The sequence below is a fragment of the Perca fluviatilis genome, chromosome 6 (genome assembly GCF_010015445.1).
Source record: "Perca fluviatilis chromosome 6, GENO_Pfluv_1.0, whole genome shotgun sequence".
Taxonomy (NCBI): Eukaryota; Metazoa; Chordata; class Actinopteri; order Perciformes; family Percidae; genus Perca; species Perca fluviatilis.
In genome coordinates, this window is record NC_053117.1 from 31,227,691 (window position 1) to 31,253,749 (window position 26,059).

The following is a 26,059-nucleotide window of genomic DNA, read 5'->3' on the forward strand; positions in this document are numbered from 1 at the left end:
CGTGTTTTTCCCTTTCAAAATACAAGCCTGTGAAACTTAGGTACAAGCAATACTTAATTAGAATTAAAAATATATAAATCAAAAAGCTATAAACTATCATAGCAGTAAATGAATTATCCTGAGTTTCTTCAATGGGTGCATGTATGCATTTTTGGACGATTGAAGAATAAGCACAATTTTGAGGTATTGTACTTAGTTATTCCTTTCATGCTACCTTATAGTGGGCTACTAATATTTCAGAAAATAAATTGTGTAACTTTAACTCCACTACAGCTATAGTTTAGAAAACCTGAGTTCATGAAATAATACACTGTTAAGGATTACTACCTAACTACCCTACATACTTTACTACCACATGCTTCACTTTGTCAAGGTACAGTTATTTTTAAAGTCTATGAGTAGGCCTACACCATAAAAAAAATGCTGTAAAGTGTTGCTAATACTTGTCGGACTTCTTCCACCACTGCTTATAAGAATGCTATTCATACACACAAGGACAAAGACACACTTGGCCTGACAGGGAGGCACGAACCAATGAAAAAGCCAGTGTCCATTTTATGAGTGCAATACAGTTAACTTGTGTTTTTGTTCATAATAAACCGCTAGAATATTATTCTTGGCACTTTATTGTTTGCAAGCTGTTATACAAAGTTGAACAAGACACATTATACCAAAGAGAATAAAAAAAAATAAAAAATACAGTACACCAGATAACGTGGTCACAGAAGTTAACTTAAAGCTCCGAAAACATACTACAGTAATTAGTCATCAGCCAGTTAGACACATTATTTGTCAGTACGCATGAGCCATCTCTGTCTAAATTAAATAAAAAAAAAACACCATAGTGAAAGATAGAGAATCATAATCCACAAAAATAAAAAAATGATTATCAATTTATTCTTGGGCATCCTAATGGATGTAAATGCTCACAATGTTGCATAAGAGACACAGATGGAGAATAATAGTCTTGCATTGCTAGACCTTCCTCCACGTGCTGCAGAGGAGGGTCTGGCTAGTCCACACAACATTCTGGGATGGGAGAAAAACATGCTCTGGTTCATTGACAAATTCTTTAAACCAATCACAATCGTCTTAAGCGGTGCTAAGCGCCGCACGCAGGTACGGTGCCTCTGCAAAATAGCCTCGGTGAAGGAACTTGTTTTGGTGGAACGTGTACACGTAGGAAGGTGACCTCTGGAATTAAACGGAACCTCGGGCGGCACCGGAACAATCCCGTAAAAAAAAAAAAAAAAAAGTCTTTGCTATTAACTAGATGGAGACCGACTGACTGAAAGACAAAGAGTAACCGAGAATGGTGAAGAATAAGAAAACGGAAGAGGGAAGAGTTACACAAAATAGATTTTGCCATATGAAAAAACATCCCATTTACATGTCCAACATGTCCAGACCTGTGCTGTGGTTCCACTTGCCCAGGCCCGTTAACTGTTTGTGGCGGTTGCTTTGGAAGTTCCGCTTTGTCTTTTTAGGGCAGTGATCCTGTTCCTGACGTAGTCCTTTACACCTTTCCATGAACGGCTCCTCAGTGCTTCAGGCTCAGCCTCAAGACACTGAATGCAGTCGCTCTTCTGAGGCACCTTGTGTCCTTCAATTAATGCCATCATGTGTCTTTCAACAGCAAGAATCTCTGCTTCCTCCCATTTTTGTTTTCCATTATTTTGGGAGCCTGCGTGGTAAAAGAGAAATGAGTGAAGTTCTGCCATCACTAAATGACTCCAGAACACTAAAGATTCCTTAAAATTACAAGTAGACAGATTTTAATCATCACAGGCACTCTTTGTACTGTTGTTCACATTTGTTGTCAAAGACTCCAAATCCTCACCGCCCATATTTTCTTCAAATTTACGCTTGGACAACGAGGTGGACAATAAATAAGAACTCTCAGAGATACTTTGCCTCGGCCGCCCTTTGATCGTTTTGTGATTAAAGAATTTTAGCCCACAATTTAAAAAAACAAGTGGACAGAATGACGATGTGGTCAACATTACCTTTTTTGCCCGAGTTGACAGATTTTAGTGGCACAGTCACGTTGGCGCGTGTTGTTGCTCCATGTGTTTGCTCATGATGAAGATCTGATGCAGAAATGGAGAAATAAATAAATAAATATATCAAACTAGATAAAACTGATAGATAAAACTGTGTGGCTACCCAAATACCGAGTTAAAAAGTTTTCTTTCTCATCTACAGCGAACACTTCAGGCTTTTCACACAACACCTTACCACAGACTGACCTCCTTTCTAAATCTCATTTAATCCTGCATAAAACTATGTAAAACTTTACTGGTATTTTGGCTTATGCAATTGTAAATCATTTAAAAAAAAAAAAAATCTTACCATCAGAGTCCATTTCAACATCATCCAGCTGCATGCTGCTGTCCTGTCGGAGGCTTCGGACTTGATTATTAGGGCCTAAAATTTGGTCGGCCTCTTTTTCATCCAGGTTAATCAGCTGTAGCATTGTTGTGTAATGCTTCTGTATCTTTGCGACTGTCAGGGCTTCAGGGTCTTTAGCTCCACATGCTTTGATGTATGTTCGTATGCAAGCTGCCCCATTGTAGGCAGACAGTGAATGTGGTCGGCCAAACAGGAAGGGATTCTTACTGGGGACTCCACATGCCTCGCGGAGCTGTACGAGAAGCTCTAAAGCGGACACGAATGACGGTTTTAGTAAAACAGGGACCATTCGTCCACATGGCCCTCGTATGTCAACTCTAGCGAAGAACCCGCACATGTTTTTTTCCAAATCTGAGGCGGATAGGTCCATGCCATCATGCAAGTTTGACTTTTTACGGGACATAAAAGCCTTGAGTTGCACCGACGACACCTCTCCGGGTTTTCTCCTGTTAAAAAGTATCGTCCGAGTGAGTATTACCCTGGCCAGAGCAGCATAGTTTTCTGCAGAATGGCTGTCTCGGAGGTTTTTTTCGGCAAGAGGATGAACATTCTCCATGTGGAAATTCAGTAGCTTTACATCTTGAGCAAATGGCACCTTCTTCACAGTGTTCAACTTTGTTTCCCTGAGTGTTTTTAATGCGCCTGCAGAAATGAGCTTGTTCCATTCTTTCTGGTACACAGAGAGGAAGTTTCGTGCAGACTCTGCCAGGCTTGCATCACCACACTGCAATGCGTTACCCTCAACAACACTGCAGATCTTCTGTAGGGAGTAGCCAAGCTTGATGGCAAGGGAAGGAATGCTGTGCGTTTTCTTTTCTGGATTGTAGCCTGCCAAGACATTCACTGCAGACACCACGTGTGGGAAGCTTGACGGGAGAAAGAAGTCCTGTAGTTTCTCCAGAGGGGTTATTTTTCGAGCTTCGAGTACAAGTCTTGCTACCTGCCGAAGATTTTGCCTTATATAATCGTGCTTCTTCGGATCAGAGCCGTGCTTGTTAAACAGGAGCTCGCCAAACTGCAAAATAACCTCGTCCTCCATGATAGCTTGTGTCACATCATCGTATGACATTTTTGACAGAACCTCCTTAAAACCATCACTTATGCCAAGGTCTCCTGAAGTTTCAAGCACACTGTGAAATGTCATACTCTTTCTTCTGATCACGGATTCACTTTCATTCTTATCTCTCTCTGGGCACAGCTTCATGTGTCTGTGCAAAGCTGTCTTTAGAAAAAGACCTTGACAATAAAGACAATGAACAAAGTCTCTGGCTTTTTGAGTTTTACTCGGCCTTTTCCTGACAGCAAGTTGGCCCTTCCCTGTTTTCAAGACATCTTTATTATGAGCAAAGTTTCCTTGATTTATTAGCCTGTTCCATATCTTTTGTCTTTCTCTGGAAAGTTTGGGATACTGGAATGCAGCTGCAACCTCTGCTTTGTCACTGTGGATACTCTCAAGATGCCGCGACATTTTAGATATTGACTTGGAGCAAAACAAACAATAGTTCCTCCTGTCATAAACACGGTGTGCTTTAGAACCTGAAGTGGGCAACACTAAAGTTTCGGAAGACTTCTTCCAGTTAGTTGCACGTATCCGTTTTAGAGGACTGACTCCTTTGTCCTTAAACAAAGAACTTTCTGATTTAGCCCTCGTTTTCCCTGGCAGAGGAGGTTTTTCATCCTTAGGAGTCGAGGGTCTGCTGTGACTGGATTCATCTGAAGAGCCCCCGTCAGGGAAATCAGAGAGGTCACCATCTCTGTTGGGCAAGTAATCGGGATCACTGCCGTCCTCTGACTCGACTGAGGCATTTTCTATTTTCTGAAAAAAATAAAATTGAATGTAGAAATAAGGTCACGAACAATCTGTGTTCTAAACTAAGACATAAACAACTAAATACTTACCACAGTACCACACCTAATTTGAGAAAGAGATCATTTTAAAAAGATGTGCAATTCATCTTCGTTTGACTTCAAAATTTTTAATTCAGTAATGGTGTTAAGTTTGTACTCAGGCATTTGATGGAGTTCAACATCACAACTATTAATGAGTATTCTTATACTAACAGAATACAACTGCTCTGACGCTATGGAACTGGAAACCAGGTTCAGAAGTTCAATGTTTACGTAACTAATGTTGAAATTGTCAACATTCCCAAAATGTCCTTGCTCTGCTAAAATCTATAATCATATCTGGCGGCCTTCATATTCTCCAAAAAAAAAAAAAAACCTACTACCAGAGTTTGAAGGCTAAACATTAAACACATTAATTTTCAGGTAATTACCTCCGATTCTGCTGCTGACATAGGATCGTCTGGTGTATCACAGGTCTCACTTTGTTCATCATAGGAGGCAGGTGATGAGGGATGCGACTGTGACTGAAAAAACAACAAAATGAAAATAAGACAAGTAATTCTATAAAAAAAATGTAACAGTTGTGCAACAGTTGTACCTTGAGTATCATTTAATAATAGCCTATAATTTACAAACTAAAGGAACATTCATGCATGCATGGTCAATCATTTGATGTGGAGCTACCTTGGACTTTGCTGCAGACTGCTGAACCTGCTGTGCATCACTTGTCGCAGTTTCTTCACATTGAGATGAATGATCCACTGATTGAGACTAAACGTGAAAACAACATACATGCAATTATATTTATTCGTGCATCTAAATTAAATCAAAGGGTTGAGAAAGAGATCATTTAAAAATCACACCCTACCTGAGTAGCTGTGTGTGGAGACTGCCCTTTACGGCTGTCCTCTGGAGGTATTGATTCCAGCTTCAGTGGGGGACAAAGCGAAATAAAAAAATAGTGTTTAGGAATTACAGGGATTTAAGAAATGTACATTTAAAAAGAAGACTAAATAATATTGACCTTAACTTGAAAAAAAAAAAACTTACAAGTGTATCCAACTCTGCCAATTGTTGAAGTAGTTGTGAACGCTGATGTAAAAGCACCAAACGTCTCTCATTGCAGGCCTTAAAGCAGATCAAAATGAAAGAGTTAAAAAGGTATAATCGAAAGGTAATGGCCTCCTGTAAAACCCCACTGCTCTATAACTCTTTGGGAAATGGCCACATGATAGCATGTGGCTAATGGGCAACATTCATTTAGTATTGTTCAAAGTGACTTATAATGATATATATTATATATCAACCTCTCTAGGCACCGCTGGATGTCATCAAACATGTAAAAACATTTACAACACTTTCGTTGTATTTGTGATGGTATGTACAAATAAAAGACCACCAAACAGCAAAACTTTCTTCTGCAATAAGTTTCCGTGTTGTTAATTGTCTCACCGGTAGACTAATGTTCCCCTCTTTCAGTGGCTCCTTGTCAGGATGAGAAGCTGCATCAGGGACAGACTTGTTCACAGCTCCTGAGGAAAAAAAGACAAGTAAATTAGACAATGTGAGAGGAAGTTGGAGGCTTCATCCCACAGTACCGTGATCTGAACTGCACCACTTGTTCCAACATGTGACTAATCTGTAGGATATTTAAATTTCGGCTTTCTTTTTTGAGTGATGAGGTGTTTCTGTTTCTGTAACACCCCTGCTTGACAAAAAGCTGTTCATATTGCATTATAACTTTTAATTAATCACCACAAACAATTTCTAACTCAGGTAAGTTGCATTTTGTTGGCCAATGGTTTAAATCTTATAAGCAACTGAACGCCTAATTGTGAATTTTTTCACTACTGAATTTTGTTGTATATTGTATGTTGAAGCACTATATGTATAGCACTAAAATAATTTACTTTAAAAACCAACCATCTGAATGTGCTGTCAAGTTCAAGTTGTGCAATTTGAAAAAAATGATTTGCAGTACTGTTGTGGTCCACAAATTTACATCTTCAGATATTAAAAAAAGGACAAGTTTAAGTACTTAATACTCTGGTTTAGATAAATCAAACCCAACATGTTACCACAACTAAGAGGCTTTCATCTTCCAATAAAAGACGAATAGGTAACAAAGCTTACCGCTGCAGTGTGATGAAGGTATCCACTGACGCTGCTCCTGAGGGGGGGATGAGGCATGGCTGTGAGTGCATCCAGCAACACGAGCAAACTCCACATACGCTCCTTCAAAAGTAGCTTGAGATGCACTTACAAGTTGTCCACATGATGGCAGGCTAATGGGCAGATTTTGCAGTCTGTTTGGTAAACCCTGATCGGTTAATGGACGTTGAAATGACACTTTGTAAGGGTTGTGTGGCAAGGGAAGTTGTAGATTTTGGGAGCTACAAGGCTGTGGAGCGTGGTTTGTTTGGTGAAGAGATGGTGGGGGTATATGTTTTTCTTGGTTTGCATTCAGCAGCATTGATGACGTGTGAGGACTTTGCTGGGCGAAGGAAATAATGTGAGAGGCACTCGGGATGGCAAACTGTGTGGTGGATGACGGATTGTTGCAAATCTGAGAGTCTTTGTACATAGCAGAGTGATGAGTGTCGTTTCTGGACGATACGGTGCTGAGGTCGCTCATACAGCTCTGATTGGACGCCTGCAGGTGGTCGTAGGAGGGTCTCTGGTTAGAGGACGAGCCCAGGCTGACATGCTGAGAGCCAGGCAGTGGGTTGAGGTGGGGTCCTTGAGTTGAAGCAGTTGACCAGCCATTCTGGCCCGCCCACGACTGACAGGGTTTGTGGTTCTTATTTGATGTCAGGTTATCCATCATTCTCCATAACCATCACTTTGTTGCTTGTGGTCTTTTATTTCCTTGGAGACAGGGCCTAGCAGAGCAAAACATGCACACTTAATCACCAGATTCACATCAATAAATTAGCTTTCACTGTTTGACAATTTATTAATTGTAGCTTCTCATTTTCGAGGGAGTTCTGTTGCTCTATTTAGTGGAGAACAGTATGTATACTTTAAACTGATACCAATAGAATATAGTGCAAGAGTCAATGTAATTTAATAATATAATTATGACATTATGATAGTGAGGGAATGACACATAGTATGGTGCAGTAATATAGATCATACTATATAGTATATTACGACGATATAAGAAAATATAGCTAATAGAATATAGCAAACAAACAAAAGAAGTATAGCTAAGTAAAGTAATGCTATTTAACATATATTCATATTTAAAAAAATTCAACAGCAAAATGTTCCGTAAGCTGCTCAATCTAACTTAGACAAATAACGTTAATGTTAGCCCCTATAAATATTATTGGCAGCCTGATTTAGTCAACTAACCTAACAGTTTAGCTATGTTACTGTAGAAGGTCTAGGGTTAACGTTAGTGCTACTAACTTACATGTTGTTTTTTTAGTAGTTTGGGTTAACCTTTTTAGGATAATTTATAAATGGTAACGTAACTTTAACTAACTTGCGTATTTGCTCAAAATAACATTTATACTTACAGTAGGGGATGGCCAGATATAACTAAATCGTTGTAGTTATATGCACGTCGACCAAATGTAGCTACGTAGCTAAGCTTAGCTAGCTAGTAGTGTGGTACCATTTCTTCTTTAGTTTAGCTAGCTAGCAAACGTTGCATTGATAAGCTAAATATAACTGTTTGCATGATTGGTGGTAAAATTCCGGATATTCGGAGAACTGACTAACGTTAGTCCAAAACGAGCACGCTGAAAAAAGTATGTATCTGCATGAAATACTTATAATTTTAGGTACAAAGAAGCATAGGTAATGACTAGCTAACTAGCTAGCTATATCACGAGAGTACCACATAACCGGAAAAGCACAGACAGTTGTTGTTGTTGTTGATGATTACGTCACGGCTCTTCGCTGTGACTTCCGCTTGGCTTTTCAGAATAAGGTCGTCATTTTCTTTTGTAAAGTCACATGACTAATTAACCTACTGTAGCCTATATAAATAAACCTAAATCAAAGTATTTGAGGTGGTTTGTGTGTGTGTGTGTGTGTGTGTGTGTGTGTGTGTGTGTGTGTGTGTGTGTGTGTGTGTGTGTTTCAAAATTAGAAATAGCCACAAATCACTAAAAGATGGTTGGACTTTACCCTCCTACACCTTCACCGCATCATTATAATCTGATATAAAACAAACAAGCAGAAGCATTGCAGTTGTTGTTGATATGCTTTGTAATTTGAAGTTGTAACAGTGTGTTGATATAAGTCTGTTAGACAGCCTCACTGAAGAGAGGCTGTATGCTACTGAGGGTTGTATACACAGAGATGTAGTGATGATAATTAATATGTTCACTAAAGTTTTGCTTCTTAAAACAAGGTGAGTCTGTCAGCCTGTCACAGCGTGAATTATTGGGAATAAATGCTGCCATTTCATTTAGTCACCAGGAGATGGTGTCTCTTCATTCAGTACAGTACAAATTTATTTTACATTATCATTAGCCAAGCAAAATACAAGAAAAATGTTGTCTTGTTATGTCTTTTGTTTCTTGTCTACTTCATAAAGCATTACATGTATAAAGTTCATTAAAACACCATAAATAGGGTGTTTTTTTCTTTTGTCCTCCAGTAAAGACTTAACATTTCAACAGGCTAAATGACACTAAACCAGTTTCACACCTTTTATTTTTAGCCAACAGGAAACATTGGATCTACAAAGATAAGAAAGTAGAATATCTTCAGCTGCAAACTTAAAACATATTTATTTGTCTTATTGTGGTTTCAGCTTCTAAAATAAAATCCCAGGAGGATGCATTAAAACTCCCCTGAAAATACTTTTATATCAGTTTATTTACTGTATATTTGTGTAGCACTTACTCTTCCTGGAGTTCAGACAGAACATACAAAACAACAATGACATGGTACTTATTTAAACATGAAAGCTATACAACTAAAATGTAATTCAGGCATGCACAGAAGTTGTTATTACAAATTACCTTTCAGTCATGACAACTCTTCTGTCTGTTAAGGTAAAATTACCTGTAAACGACTGTGAACTTTGGCTTTAACCCTTGTGTTGACTTTGGATCAAATTGACCTGTTTTCAATTTTTTTTTTATATCATAAAATATGGGACGTAGAAATAATGTGTAGAAGAAAAATTTTACAGTTTAAAACATTGGAAAAAGCAAAAACAAACTGTGAAAAAAAGGCGTCAAAAACCTTGAAAAAAAACACCTTTTCCAAGGTTGACGGGAAGACAACACAAGGGTTAACCAACATGTTGCACAACAGCCAGTGTAAGTGTGTTAAGACTTGTCAGTTACACAGCAATGCTGTATAACGTGCAGATCTGCTGCCAACCCAGAGACAAAAGCTGCACGGACTGTGAATCTAATGTATTACACCTTTCCACTGTAAGTACAAAATTGATTATTGTCATTGAATCAATGCTGTCACTCAACTTTATTAACAGCAAAGTGTAAACTAAGCTTGTTGAGGAAATATGGTTTGTCTTATAAAATATAATTTCAGGTTAAAAGTTGTAACAGTTGTATGCTAGTATGAACTGAACTCTTTCCTTAATCTTTCATCGTGCCGGACATCTAACAGTTCCTTTCAATCAAAATCTTCTGATGTGATTAAAAACATAAAGTTATTGCTGAGGTTTCCGAGAGTTTCCAAATGTGTTCAGTTGCTTAAGAGAGGCCAGTCATCACGATCTAATCTGTCGCACTAGCACTCTGCTTTCAGGTGAATGCTTTATGAATAGCAGGTAAAACCGACAGGAGGTACAACCATCTTCAAATCTCTGTTTATCTGTGTTTTTTGTCACCAACAGTGCCTTCCAGGCAGCGCTGCCTGGAAAGAATCATTGGGAGGCACTGGTTATGGTTATGGTTAGGGTTAGGGTTAGGTGCCTTGAAGGCACCGGTCGCAGCGCTGCCTGGAAGGAGCAGTTGGGGGCAAAAAACACCATTGAGCCAAATCTCTCTTCTCTCATATGCTCTATGTGACTATTTTAACAATGAACTTTAAACTCTTTTGGATCAGAAAACTTCTATTAAGAAGAGGAGGAAATCTACAGTAACATTGTTACCATTGTACCTCCTCCTTGTTTTTATGATTTCAGTATCACTTTAGAGATGAGCGGGTTGAGACTTGTGACACTGGCTGCACTGCTCTGCTCTCTTGCAACTGCTGATGGAGGGAATGTCCTTGTTTTCCCTGTGGAGGGAAGCCACTGGGTCAACATGAAGGTCCTCATCCAGGAGCTCCATTCCAGAGGTCACCACATCACAGTGATCCGGCCCAAAACCAGCATGTTCATCAAGGCAGAGTCCCTTCCCTACCAGACAATCAGCCTGAACACGGGTAATGAATTTGATGCAAACATCATGAATTTCACGACAAGAATGCTGCAGCTCCGGCGGGAGTTCCACACTTCAACTGCAGCGTATTTCAAAGCTGGAAAGGAGTTGATGATGATGATGCATCATGCACACAAACTTGTGGTTGATCAAATGCAAGAGATATTTGAGGATGCTAAACTGATGCAATTATTCCAAGAAGCCAAGTATGATGTTGTTCTGACTGACCCCTGCTTCGGTGGAGGGGTCCTTCTGGCTCATCGGTTGGGTCTGCCTCTGGTCTTCAACGTACGATGGACGATCATGGAAGATGGACATCACACAGTTGCCCCATCACCGCTTTCATATGTTCCCATACCAGGCCTTAAATCAACTGATAAGATGACTTTTTGGCAAAGGGTGTTAAATGTTTTACTTGCCTTAGTGGTACGTAATAACCACATGACAATCAAAGAATCTTATTACACACCATTTGTCCACCGTCACTTTGGTCCTGACGTCCACTATGATGAGCTCGTTCAGGCAGCGGATGTTTGGTTGATGAGAACCGACTTTACCTTTGAGTTCCCTCGTCCCACCATGCCCAATGTTGTCTACATGGGCGGGTTTCAGTGTAAACCCTCCAAGCCTCTTCCTCAACATCTGGAAGACTTTGTCCAGAGCTCTGCAGAGCATGGAGTCATAATTATGAGCTTGGGGACCTTGGTGGGGACTCTTCCTGAGGATATAGCAGAAAGTGTGGCTGCTACTTTTGCCCAATTACCTCAGAAGGTCATCTGGAGGCATACTGGGAAGAGACCGTCCACCCTGGGCAACAACACCTTGCTGCTGGACTGGCTGCCCCAAAATGACCTCTTAGGACACCCAAAGACCAGAGTATTTGTGGCCCACGGAGGCACCAACGGACTTCAAGAGGCCATCTACCACGGAGTTCCCATCGTCGGCCTTCCTCTGATGTTTGACCAGGATGATAACCTGTTCAGGATGAGAGTGAGGGGCGTTGCAAAGGTGCTGGAAATTGGCACACTGAACAAAGACAACTTCCTGGAGGCATTGAAGGCGGTGCTTTATGAGCCTTTCTACAGGGAGAACGTGCAGCAGCTCTCCAGGCTGCACAGAGACCAGCCCATGAAGCCTCTGGACCGAGCCATGTTCTGGATCGAGTTTGTCATGAGACACAAGGGTGCTGCTCACTTAAGGACTAACTCTTATAAAATGTCCTGGATTCAGTACCACTCCATCGATGTTATCGCACTGTTGCTAGTGTCGGTTATGATGATGTCACTGATTTGCATTTTAACAGTGAAATGCCTGTGGTGTAAAGTGTTTGGTGGGAGGAAAGCAAAATTGGACTAATACAAATACTTATGTTGCTCTGCATGTAGTACTTCTGTTATGTTTTTTTTAGCTGTACAGTTTTTTCTCCAACGCCAGCAGAAAAGGAAAGAACGGGAGAAGCAGAGAAGGAACAATGAAAATGAAAGTTGCACAAAATGAAACATGTTTAAATTTAGTGTTAATCTGTATCTTGAACAACTGAGGTTTGATGATGATGGCGCAGCAGCACAGAATAAATGTCGGCCTCTTACGTCAAGAGCTGAAAAGACTCGTGTCCAAGATATCATTTAATTTGAAAAATGTCTTTGAGATGATTTGACTAAATTGAAGCAACAACAACATCAACAGCCACAGCAGTGATTCCCTGGAGTTGACATACGGTGGACAAATGGTGTATTTGTCTGTCTTTTGCTATGTTTTATATTATTGTGCTAGGGACCGTTTTTTGTTGTTGTGTCCTGAGTAAAGAATAAAGAAAGAAAGAAAGAAAGAAAGGTATGTCTGACAGAACAGAATGGGATTTCTGTGACGGATATGTATTGAAAGAAGAATCTATCAGAAACTGCTAAGAGGTGCTACTATTGATCAACCTGTGCAGCAAACAATAATAAGCATGTCAATAAGTGACAGAAATAAAAAATTGAGTGTTCAGAATGAGCAGGCTGTGGACTTTATCTCCATCTTGTGGCATTTACGGGAAGTAAAATGTGTCCACGCAATCACCTACTGTATACATATTGTACATTGAATAATGTTGACGACATTGTGAACATGTCCTTGAAAATGGCATCAAGTAGGTTATGGAATTAATCAAATGTAACAGTTAACATATTTCTTAAACAATGTTGCGTTTTTGAAAGGCTTATCCATCTCTACACCCTTCATACATTGTGTTAGCATTACAGTCCTGCTGACTGACTCGACTTGTTTAAAGAAACAGATCTTTAGTAAAAAATCTTAATTCTCCTTAAGAGCAAATCATTTTAGGCCCCCATCACTACATCTCTGTGTATACAACCCTAAGTACTCCCTCTCTGAGGCTGCTGTCTATAACAGACATGAGTATCAACACACTGTTACAACTTAAAATTACAAAGCATATCAACAACTGCAATGCTTCTGCTTGTTTTTTTTTTTTGAGATTATAATGATGCAGTAAAGCTGAACGATCTTTGTTTCTAATTTTGAGAACACACACTTACAGTATATGCTTTACTCTTTACATATGAGGTTGATTCAGGTTTCTGTATATACAGTCAGTTAATTAGAAAATATAATTTAATTTAATTGGGCTGTCCATTAATGTTAACACATGTAAAGTTGAAATAGTTTTAGTGAGGAATTTGTTGTTTTGGAAATAAAGGAATCAAGATTTAACAATTAAGATTAAATAACATATTGGTTGTATAGTTGCTTTATGTGATTTGTTGTTTTTATTTTTGTTATAGTCACATGAATATTTGACACATGTATGTAAAGAAACTGGATACAACCTCTTACACACATTTCTGAATAAAATATGCTAGGGATTTAATTACACATCATGTGAAGCATAATCCATTTGATGTACATTTTTATAAAGATGTAGATGATTAAATAACAAAAACATATTAAACTAAATTGTACTGCTGGTATTTTCTTTATGTTGGTCAGAAATTGGACATTTATAATTGATGTTACTGACCATGTAAACACAACATGTTGATTAAGCTTTACACAACTTTCAAGAAAGCTTCATCACTCATGAATATGCTGATGACATCCATTTATAGATTTTTGCTTAACAAAATATAACTAAATCTTTAATAGATTAAGATCTTTCAAAAATGAAGTTCAGATTAAAACAATGATTTATGTGTAAATGTTTTAACAGTAAGTTGCATGAAAACTTTACATTATTAATTTCAGACAGTAGAGACAATTTTTGAGAATAAATCCATTCTGCCGAAGAACAAAAGAACAAATAACAATCGATCACAGCCAGAATGTGTTTTATTACACTGAGCCACTGAGACTCTGAGTGTAAAGTGTAAAACGCTGAAATTAAAACATGAACACACAACTGAAACAACTCATCAGGAGATCCAGAAATCTTACAAACTAAAACTGATGTTTGATGGTGATAAAAGTTCACACAACTGGAAACAAAGTATTTGGTAGAGTGGATACAGCATATGTTATATTGTGGTCTATTTAAACACAATATGCTGATAACCCAGTTAATTAATAAATTATAATCCATAAAGTTGAATTGATTAAAACCTGCGCAAAAGTTTAAAACCACATGATATAATCTATATATAATCTATTTTGAGTATTTCTTAGGGACAGTGTGATGATGAGTTCAGAGTGTAATAAACCTGAAACGGTACCAAATTTACCAAATGGTAAAAGCTGGGACAATACATTTACATCCCTGAACATCACAGAGAAATCTCAGTTTGACAGATTTTGATATCAGCATTTTTAGCTTTTCCAATATGAAAATATGGGAAGAGTTTCTCAATGAAAATGTCTCTGTGAGTGTAGATGTAAGTCTTGTCTTCAGGGTTGTAGAAGGACACCTCCCCCCGGTCATAGTCCAGCTGGACTCTGATCCTCTGGAGACTCTTCTTCACTCTGACAGTCTTACTATCTCCATAGTGTATTTTCCACTGCGATGAAATAAACACCAGATTCCATATTCTGGTGAGACACATATCTCACCGTTCCTGTCCACTGACTCTTTAGCCAAACCCAATGTCCAGACTGGATGGTCTCTCACCTCCACCTTGTATTTTATTTTTATTGACTATTTTTACCATGTTTTTATTGTCTATGCATATTGTAAAGCACTTTGTGACTTTGTCTGTGAAAAGCGCTGTATAAATAAAATTTACTTACTTACCTCCCAGCTGTGTTTTCCTGAGCTGAACCCCTCAGAGCCCAGAAGCATGGTATATTTGGTGCATCTCTCTGGACTGTCAGGAAGCTGCTGCTTGGTGTCTCCCTGTCTCACACTGGTCAGATCATCAGACAGATAAAGCCAGGGGTTTGCAGTGTTTGGGTCCAGAATGACAGGACTGAAGTGGACCTCGTCCCTCATCTTCTCCCAGACTCTGAAGGACAGGTTGCCCAGATGTTTGGCCACATCTGTCAGCGCTCCTGAGACCAGCTGTGGATCTGACAGCGAGCACTGGACTCTGGCTCTGGTCTGAGTGGGTTTATAACTGCTGAGGAACGGCACGTTGTGTTTCTGCAGCTCTTCTTCAACAGCAGAGATACTGTCTGACAGAGAGGAGATCTGCTCCTGAATCATCTTCATCTCTCTGCTGATAGTCTTCCCCTCCTGCTCCTCTTCCTCCCTCAGAGCTGCCAGTCTGGACTCCTTTTCCTCTTTCAGGAACTGGTGAAGCTTGTTGAACTCTGCTCTGATCTGCCTCTCTGTGGACAACAGCTGCTTCTTGGAGTGTTGAATCACTTCATCGTATGTTTTCTCCACTTGTTTGTATCTGCCCCTCTTGTCCTGTAGAGACTTCAAGTCAGATTTCAGCTGCTCCTTCAGCTCACTGACTGCTAGTTCTATAGGAACCACCTTGTGACCGTGCTGGAGAGAAAACTCACAGAGAGGACACACAGCTCTATCTTCATCCTCACAGAACAATTTAGGATCTTCTTGATGTTTTCTACACACCACTTTCACCTTCTTATCTCCTTTTTCTAAAGATCCAGCTTTTTGTCTCCCGGCAAAGAAGTCAGCCAGTCCTTCAGTGCAAAGTCCACTGCCAGGTCTTCTTTTGAGGATCTTTTTTTTTTTTTTTTTTTTACAAATGGGACAGTTCTTGTTTTTAGCTTGTTCCCAGAACTTGTGTATGCTCATGTATGCAGTTTGAACAGAATCTGTGGTTGATGCTCAGAGACACAGGGTCTCTGAAAGTCTCTGAACACACATGGCAGTTCAGGAAACTTTCAAGAAGGTCTTTCTCAGCCATTTGATAATGAAGTTTTTGTTCCCAGCGGAGCTCTGATATCCTGTAATGGCGTCTCAGCTCTGTCCAACAATGTCAAAATCTACTTTCATTAGTGTAATTTTATTAACAGGAAATGCTGCCATATCATTATGTCACCAGCAGATGGTGTCAGGATGTCTGTCAGAGTCAAAGACATTTTTAATCATTATGGGACAATGACTTTGTACAGATGTTGGAAGAAAAACACAAATGATAAAATGGGTAAAAAAAAAATCAGTCTTGTTTTTTCACTAAATATAGAATGAACATTATCATTAAATGCCACAAACATGGAGAGTATTGTAGTGTTTTGGTCTAACTCGGAGTGAAAATTTCAACCGGCTGACTGACACCAAACCAGTTTAACATCTTTTTATTTTATTTATCTTTCAACCAACTGGAACATTTAACAGGAAACATGTTATGCTGACACTTCAGGATGATTTTGTCTCTATAGCACTCTCTTAACGTGCACTTAGGAATCAAAGTTGTTATTCAGTTTTCCTTTTATTTGCTTATCTTATATTCTCCTATTCATCACAAATCAAAGCAACCAAATGTATGTGCCTTTTGTTTTGTGAATATTTTCTAGAAACATGAGAGCAAAATCAATAACATTAGTAGTTTTGTTCAACATTGTGTTACAGCAAATGTGCAAATAACAATCATGAGTCTAAATAGTCTCTAAAACTAACTGTGAGATACAGTACATCTCCATCATAAACATTAAACAAGTTGCACAACTCTTCTTTAAACCTATTGTGTATTTTTTTAAGGTTGATTCTTAGCAAAAACACCTTTGTTCTTTCACAAATATGTGCTCATTCATGTGTAATTACTTCCACCAACTAATCAAAGTATTCTCGTAAGCGTAGAATCTGCCATTTAGAATCAATCAGAATACATACGAACGAGCCGCTCGAATGACAGCCGCCATATTGCGCCTCCATCTTTAAAATAGCCAAAGAAGGACATACAGTACAGGCCAAAAGTTTGGACACACCTTCTCATTCAATGTGTTTCTTTATTTTCATGACTATTTCCATTGTAGATTCTCACTGAAGGCATCAAAACTATGAATGAACACATATGGAATTATGTACTTAACAAAAAAGTGTGAAATAACTGAAAACATGCGTTATATTTTAGATTCTTCAAAGTAGCCACCCTTTGCTTTTTTTGATAACTCTGCAAACCCTTGGTGTTCTCTCAATGAGCTTCATGAGGTAGTCACCTGAAATGGTTTTCACTTCACAGGTGTGCTTTGTCAGGGTTAATTAGTGGAATTTTTTCCCTTATTAATAAAAAAGCAAAGGGTGGCTACTTCGAAGAATCTAAAATATAATACATGTTTTCAGTTATTTCACACTTTTTTGTTAAGTACATACTTCCATATGTGTTCATTCATAGTTTTGATGCCTTCAGTGAGAATCTACAATGTCAATAGTCATGAAAATAAAAAGGAAACGCAATGAATGAGAAGGTGTGTCCAAACTTTTGGCCTGTACTGTACCTCCACCTTTCGCCCTTTTACACTCAGTGGCAACGTGACGAATGCCAGGGGGAGATTACTCGCCAGGGAAGCGAAAAAGAGATTTAAAACGGCAAACGACGGCAAAGCAACAAGACCAAAGTTAATATTGGAGTGGCTAGAAGCAAGGGGGTAAGCTTCGCTTCAGAACTCGAACCTCCTATGGCGCCATTTTGATGCTACCAAACGATCACCCGCCGTTAGCATTCCATTGACTGCCATTCATTTTGACATCACTTTGACAGCGAATAACTTTACATCTGAAGCGTTTAAAGACTCTATTTGTCCATTGTTTATTTCTAAAGAAACACGACAATGTATAAAAGGCTCCATTACCTTGTACATCACGTTATGGCTCCGTAGCAGAAGTTTTTGTAAAAATAGGCTAACGATTGTGTCATAACCACGCGACTTACTGTCGCACAGTAGAGGAATTACCGTATAGTACAGGAGAAGCTCGCAGGCAGTTTCGACTTACATTAGCTGTTTAGGTTTAATTACTAATGTTAACTAGCATTTTAGTTAGCAATAATTAGCCTGTGCCCATGTTATCTCCTTACATATACCTACGCTCTCCGTCTCTGCAAGATTCAGACTGATCGAGATTTCTCTTGGCACAGCTACCAGAAGACTTCCAACTTTCAGACAGGTTGTTCACATCACATTTACATCGTCTCTCTCAGTTGGAGGCTGCGCAGTAACGCTCAGCCATCACTGGAAAAGTGCTTCTAATAGAAAGGAGATTGGCATCAGAGGAGCGGAGGCTGCAGGGAAAAAATGCATTCACTTCCCAGCACCTTATACACAGTATATGCAACTTTTAAAAAAAAGAGTATTGTGGCCGCTATATGTGCATGTGCAGGTTAATACTTGCAGTAAAGATGGACTACACTGAACGTGTGTGCTCCAACAGCAGAACCAGACAGCCTAACGTCAGAGTTACGGCCTTCTTATTTCGCACTTGACCACAAATGGAGCTCCCGGTCTACGTAACACTTATCCCAAGCGCTCCCCGAGGAACTCTGAATAACTGAACACACAAGCAGAGGATTTACACTGAGCGGGAAGGTACTGTATAGCAGATGTGAACAGAGACTGTGTGTGTTTTCACTAGCTGGAGAGAGCCAGAGCTGTAAGAAAGAGAAAGAGAGGAGGGGTGATGAATGAATATTTGATTGGCTCATCTCCAGCCCTGTGTGCTGTAATATTGATGCGGTCCAGAGGCCTTGAGGCTGGCTCTCCACAGCTCCAAGGTACATTAAAACACAGCTAGCATACCTGAGCTCTCCCTGACCTCCCAGCAGAGAAGACCTGTGTGGTATTATAATGTGTCTGTATGTGTGCATACAGTACAAGTACGTGTTTAGATATGTACCTGATTACCTCTACCTGAGGTTTTCTCGCAATATTTAAAAGTCTCATTAAATGAAAAAATCCTATTTTTCTGTGTTGTTGCCTTGAACACTTGACTATGTTGTCTCATGTTCCAGTCATACCATGGCAACAGAGAGCGCATGTTTCTGATTGGCTGGCAGGTGCCTGTTAATATTGTATGTTAGGACTTATCTAACACACTTCTGGTCAATATTGGTTTAACCTGCAGTTTAAATAAGTGCACAAGGTATATTAAACTGCAGGTTACCTTAGCAACAGCACCTCTGTTTAGTGCTCAAGTCTCACCGGTGAAACAAGACCTAACCATGAGTTAAACTAACCGCAAACAAACTTAAAAAAATGGATGATTATGATTTATACACACCCTTTCCTTTTGTGGTAGTGGAAATGGTAAGATAGGCTATTGTGCATCAATTCCATTTTTATTTCTATGTCAAAGCATCATTTAAATGGGACATACCACGTAGGATTGCCTGCATAAAAACACCAATAGCTACCAAAGACAATTGCTGCAAACAATGCATATCCCCAAGCAAAATAAGCATAATAATAGTGGCAAACAATATAAAAGCTCCAACACATTTTGATTAGTGTCCATGCGTTGTCCAGATAATCTGAAATTAAAAAAACGCCATAGTCTTCCAACAAAAAAATGAATCACAACCTATTTTAATCCCATTGATAATGGTTCCGGCTCTACTCTCGATATCAGCCTTTGCATGTAAAGATTAGTTGTTGTTTTTCCCCTGCTGTGCATTCTGTATTTGGGGCCATATGTAAAAAAAATCTAATTAATAGAATGTGATGATGAATTTGAAAAACCTTCAGCTTCACATTACCAGCACTTACATGGATCACGGGACGCTTTTATTTTTCAACAACCTTGTTTCCATTTCCCAAAGTACCATGGTTGTGCTACAAGTTATTAAATTTAATTGAATCAATATTAACATTTTTTATAGAAACCAAATCAAGTACCTTAGATGCCCTGTTTAATTTAGGCCCTTTGCGTGGAACTGTGATGGTAGCTGCAGATGCCCTCTGGATTTATGAAATGGAACACACATGTCCAATCTGCATCTGACTGCTCTCACAGGACAGAAGGTAAATGTGAGAGAAGGCTTGTTGCTCAAGCCTGGTGTACATGATTTAGTACCCCAGGAATCCCGCCATAACTCATTTCATCTGGAGCGAACTGAAAACCTTGAACACTGACTCTTCCTTCCACCTCTGCACACACAGCGTGTGCGCACAATTTATGTTTCCCAGTCTTTGGTCAATAAAATCCAAGTCTATATTCACGACGTTCCACTTCCGAGATTGCTCCGCACTCTTTTCGGCCGGATGGCCGCTACTTTCTGCTTTCTTTGTGTTGGAATTTTAAACTCTGGTCGATTCATGAGGACTATGGTTAACTGCTCCTCAGATCTCTGCAGGGTAAATCCAGACAGCTAGCTAGACTATCTGTCCAATCTGAGTTTTCTGTTGCACGACTAAAACAACTTTTGAACGTACACTTTCCAGCAAAACAAGGCCCGAGGCTATTTTGCAGAGGCAGCATGGCTCTTTCCGGTGCTTAGTGCCGCCCAGGGAATGTTTTTCTCCTATCTCAGAATGCAGTGTGGACTAGCCAGACCTTCCTCCGCAGCGGTGTGAGGAAGGTCTGGCAATGCGAAACTAATAAAATCCTAATCCAGTTTTTTTTATTTAAAAGACCACCTGACGATCATAAGAGTAAAAACTTTTACTTTCTGTTTACTTGTGATTAAAGCCTGTTATCTGTAGGGGGTGCCATTTTATTAATCTGTGCTGACAGTGCTGTGCTACCCTGTGTCATACTCTGCACTATGTTTTATTTAATTTCCTACGTTAAGCCTGTGCTGCATTATGATATTAAGCTATATCATCTTACCATCAGCATTAAAGTTTGATGTAAAGTCCCTCTCCCTCTGCTCCCTCACAGAGCTCATCAACAGGGGTCAGAAGTTCAAAGATGAGTTAATATTGTTGACTGGGGACGCATCTGGATCTGTTGAAGGATTTTAAGTCTGTGCCATATTTTTTGTGCATAACACCTGATTATGGGTGAAAAGGTCTGGCTCGCAGTCGACGCCCCCAGTTGATCACAAAGCTGTTGGATGAGGTCAGAGTTCTGTGCAGGCCAGTCAAGTTCTTGCACATCCATACTGGAAAAGGAAATTGTTTTCCATAATCTCTTGCCAAAAAAGTACATTCCTGTCAAAAATATAATTCTGTTGCATTAACATTTACCTTAAAGGGTTGAGCCCAAATCACCAAAAGCAGCCCCAGACCAAAGATTACACAAATGTTTGCAGACTGGGGTGTCCACATACTTTTGGCCATAAATAAAAATAAATGAATAGAAGTTTGAAATGAATCAAATAATGTGTAATAGAAATAAATTAATGCTCTCATGATATAATAAGATAACATGAAAACAAAACATTGCTACATCTACAAGATACAGTATGAAATCAACCTAAAAACAGTACAGTTCAGAAAATGGTTGCCATTCATGTCGAAAATAAATGGCTAAAACATGCTAAATCCCTGGTGAATTTTTTTAAGTGGTGAGCTAGAAAATGAAACTCAAAAGGAGTCCTCCATCATTGACAGTGGAGTGGGCTGTTGTAAAAGAATGGAAGAGAGAAAGAAAGAAAGCAAAGGAAAGAGAAGAGGTTGTCTTTGGGGATTTTCAGGTCATAGTCACAGAGGATGATAGTTTATTCTTTTTTAACATGGTTGAATTATTCAACAGCTTCAGAAATGTTTCATTTTTTCAGAAGAGCGCTGGGACACGCAAACCAAGGCCACCGGAAAAACACTAGCTTTAGATTAGTAACTCTTAGTAACACACACACACACACACACACACACACACACACACACACACACACACACACACACACACACACACACACACACACACACACACACACACACACACACAAGCTGATAACATATAAAACAAATGATCCTAAGGGAATATCTAATAATTTTTTTTCATCTAAACAAATGAGGAAAGTTTGGGAAATAATGAAATAATATGTGTTTCTATGTGTGTGTACATTGTGTTTGTTTGTGTGAATACAGCTTGGTAGACAGATGTGTAAAACCAACAACATTGAGTTTAACACAGCAGGGACGAGACAGGTAGCGCTACCTGACAACACTGATCTGCAAAAGACACCTGGAGCTGCCTGTCACATGCAGGCACACACACGCCACACACACACACACACACACACACACACACACACACACACACACACACACACACACAGACACACACACGCACACACTCGCATGCACACACACACAGAGAGAGGCCCCTTAATAATTCCTCAAGGAAGGAACCTCGTTTGTTTCACCATGGAGACGGATGAGGTGGAAAAAGACACTTGAGGATGCTCATGTGTGCGAAACAAGGCAACCTGTCCACACACACACACACACACACACACACACACACACACACACACACACACACACACACACACACACACACACACACACACACACACACACACACACACACAGACATATATACAAACACACAAGCTGATCACATATGGCACCATGTACTTCTATAAAACAGATGACCTAGGTGAGGCTTCTTGTCCACCTCGCTGTTCGCTTTAAAATTTTGCTAAACTGAACTTCATGAAACAAATAGAGTCAAGAAATTTAGCTAATATGAACACACAAGCAAACAAACACACACACGCACGCACCACTACTCTCCTGAACGTCTGGAGGAAAGGCCGGACCGACAGCTCCTCTGGACGGCTGGGTTTGTGTCACCAGCTGTCTTGGATGCATTAGCCACCCAGACCGGACCGTCCCCCCGGCTGCAATGGCAGCCTTGCCTCAGTCCCCTGACGAGCTACACATCATTAGCCACCATCTTGGCCCTGACGCTTGCTGTGTCCCTCAGAACCAGAGGGGGGTCACGGACAGACTTGAAAGTGAAAGTGTGCTGTTGTGATTTTTCATTCGCAAAACCGAAATTGTTTGGGATAACAGAACTGGATAATGAAGCAGTAACTGCCACCACTTGGTTCACAACTTCTGTGCTGACTGAAATAGCTCAACAATTATTTGATGGATTGTCTTAAAACTTTGAGCACACATTCATGTTCCCCAAAGGATGAGTCCTAACAACTTTGGTGGACCTCTGACATTTTCTCTAGCACCTCCATGAGGTCAACGTGTCATTTTCAGTTAAATATCTCAACAACTATTGAATAAATCACCATTTGGTACAGATAATCATGTTCCCCTCAGGATGAATTGTAGTGGCTCTGTAGACGGTGAACATTATACCTAACATTAGCATGTTAGCATTGTCATTGTCAGCATTTTGGCATTCTGACAAAAGCATTTATGTTAGAGCACTGCTGTGTAATCTCTCAGAGACACTAGCATGGCTGTAGTCTTGTCGTTTTATTTAATTATTTTAAATTGTCTTCCATTGCTCTTTTATGTGATTAGTTGTGAACTCTGACTCAGATATTTCTTCCAGAAAAGAAAGTTAAATAACATGAATAAACAACGAGAGGAAGCTTGGTGTTGAATGTGAGAGGCACCTAGATGAACAATAAACTGAGTGCTTGCATAGCAGAGTCGTATGCTGGGTCAGAAAGTTGTCTCTTCCAAAGCCCCGGAGAGCTTCATTTAGCCCCTGATAATGTTGTTATGCCGGCTGAGCTAATGCAGCATCCTGTCATGTTGTTGTGTGTCCGTTTCCCTCAGGAACTATTTGTGTGTGTGTGTGAAGAGGTGCAGAGGAAGGGGAGGAGGGTTATTACAGTGCATTAAGAGAGAGATTATACTGACGATGCTGACATCAACATGTTAGCTAATTGACATGGGGGATCTACTGTACATGCTGTTTACCAAATCCTCTTTGGGCTCAGACTGAATAAAACACTTACTGGGTGAATGAGTCTCTACAAGCACATACTCATGGAAAATTGCACACAAGGATTAGAGGATGTCATGGCTCTGATGACCCACAACTGAAGAGATTCTCAGGAAGTATGAATTGATGTCAGTTATGTCTGATTAGAAAATAGTAAAACTTATATTTCCTGTTTTAATTTTGGTGTTAGTGTAAGATGCCCACAGAAAGTGCAGATGTATAAAATGGTTTGTACTCCAGTTAGAAACGAAGTAGAGGTCTTGCTGCGAGGAGGGCGTGACTCAGCGTCAGCGGGTGTCACAGCAGCCTTCACCTGGGTGGAGCTCAATAAATAACTTTGATGAGTGATTTGGGCCGCAAGGAGCAACAAGTTGTCAGTCGATTTGTGGGTCGCATACTCAAGGCCAAGGCTCACAGCAGCTGTATCGCTGTTGCAATACGACTCATGTAAAATTCATAATGTCAAGTCCAACTAACGATCTCTTCTCCGCCCTGTCCTTCATATCTCCTCTCCTCTCCTCTCCTCTCCTCTCCTCTCCTCTCCTCTCCTCTCCTCTCCTCCTTACTCTTCTTGTTTCCTCTCCCTTCTTTGTTTTTTTTTGTCAGAAATACATCCTCTTCTTTGGTTTCCACCCCACGTTGCTCTTTTCCTTCTTTCCACTCCTCATTTTTTCCTCTATTGTCTCCTCTCCTCTCCTTGTTTCCTCGCCCCTCCTCTTTTTGCCTCTTGCCTTGCCCCTCTTCTTTCTCTTCTTGTTTGCTCTTCTCTAATTTCCTCTCCTCTCCCATCTTTGATTTTGTTTTCCTCTCTTCTCATTTCCTTTCTCCTCAACATGTTTTCACGTGTTTCCTCATCTTCACACTTTGCCTCCTTTATTCTTCTTTTGTCGTTTCCTCGGATGTTGCTTCTCCCTGTTTTCTCTCCTCTCTGCTCTTCACCTTATTTAATTTCTTCTCCTTTCCTCTTTTGTCTGCTCTCTACATCTTGTTTCCTCATCATTCATCTTTTTGCCTCCTCCTCTACCCTTTTTATTCATCTTCTTGTTTCTTCTCCTTCTTGTTTCCTCTTTTATCTCCTCTCCTCCTCTCTCCTCATTTCTTCTCTCTTTTTTTGTTTCCTATTTTTTCTCCTATCTACTTGTTTCCTCGTCTCTCGTCATTTTTTCTCCTGTCATCCAGACACAAAGGCTCAGAGGAACGTCACAGTGGAGCATCTCCAAGCTCAGGGCTCCAGACACAGCACACCCACATCACTGTGCTGGGGCACAGGGAGAGTCCGATGGAGAGAATTAACAATGAACAAAACCAACAACAATAATATGAGCAATCTTGCTGAAGCAGGAAAACTCATTAAGGTTTTCCCTTTATGAGCGGTGGAGTTTCATTTTTTAAGTACTCCTAATGAATAAAAGTCAACCAAAGAAGCAGCTTTACATACATTTTTGTCTGTTGAAAATTGCATAATTTTGTTACGTAACAATTGTATAATTTTAAATATGAAATACTAAAAACTTTGTTTTGCAAATGTTTTCAGAAAATAGAATAGAATAGAATGCCTTTTATTGTCATTATACCCATGTACAACGAGATTAAAAGAAACTCTTTTTCCAGTGTCAACATGTACGTAAGGGGTTGGGTGTGTTTTGTAGATAATAGCCTACTACCAGGGGCGCCAAAGCTAAATATATTTTACAGTACAAGTACAGGGAAATATTTAACATTTGTTAACTAATTGTTATTAAAATAAAAAAAGAGTAAAGATAACTTTTCCCTTGAGGATGTCACAGAGCATCCTGTCATCAGTCTCGTTTCCAGCTTCGGTAGCGAGTGATCCTTGTGCACAAGTTTTGATTGATCCAAACATTTTTAGTCCAAACTGTTGAATACCGTATCCAACTTGGACACAAATCTAAAGCTCATCATTCAGTCCAGAGAATGGGGAATGGAATAAAGTCATTTGTTCTTCTGTGTGCTTGGTATCTCAGGGAGAAATAAAAATAACTTGCAATGGCTGCCTATTTTATCTGAAATCTATGTACAAATAACATTTGACCAGAAACACAGACCAGAAAACATATTGGTGCTGATAGATACTGACACAACAATCTGTGTGAATGTAGCACCAAAAGAAAAAGGTTGAGATGATGTTCTCCACAGCAATTACCTTTTACCTGAGGAGGTAAACACATATCTGTCTAAATAGCCCTGAGTCTTCACTGGCAGAGGAAGCAGATTTTTTCTTTTC

At 39.7% G+C, this 26,059-nt stretch overlaps 2 protein-coding genes and 1 pseudogene across 2 annotated transcripts; 1 reads left to right on the forward strand and 2 right to left on the reverse strand.

Moving 5' to 3' along the window:
• Nucleotides 1–608: 608 nt before the first annotated feature.
• LOC120561204 lies at nucleotides 609–8,133 on the reverse strand. Its single transcript, XM_039804206.1, has 10 exons — nucleotides 7,785–8,133; nucleotides 6,394–7,142; nucleotides 5,713–5,792; nucleotides 5,311–5,388; nucleotides 5,129–5,188; nucleotides 4,945–5,031; nucleotides 4,692–4,784; nucleotides 2,353–4,228; nucleotides 2,007–2,090; nucleotides 609–1,684 (listed from the first exon to the last, which is right to left on the reverse strand). The coding sequence occupies exons 2-10, from the start codon at nucleotides 7,085–7,087 to the stop codon at nucleotides 1,440–1,442; spliced, it is 3,297 nt and encodes a 1,098-aa protein (XP_039660140.1). The 5' UTR covers nucleotides 7,088–7,142; nucleotides 7,785–8,133; the 3' UTR covers nucleotides 609–1,439.
• A 1,444-nt stretch (nucleotides 8,134–9,577) lies between these two features.
• On the forward strand, nucleotides 9,578–13,350 carry LOC120559964 (UDP-glucuronosyltransferase 2A1-like). Its single transcript, XM_039802031.1, has 2 exons — nucleotides 9,578–9,662; nucleotides 10,379–13,350. The coding sequence occupies exons 1-2, from the start codon at nucleotides 9,643–9,645 to the stop codon at nucleotides 11,970–11,972; spliced, it is 1,614 nt and encodes a 537-aa protein (XP_039657965.1). The 5' UTR covers nucleotides 9,578–9,642; the 3' UTR covers nucleotides 11,973–13,350.
• A 540-nt stretch (nucleotides 13,351–13,890) lies between these two features.
• On the reverse strand, nucleotides 13,891–15,956 carry LOC120559966 (annotated as a pseudogene).
• Between the last annotated feature and the right edge of the window lie 10,103 nt (nucleotides 15,957–26,059).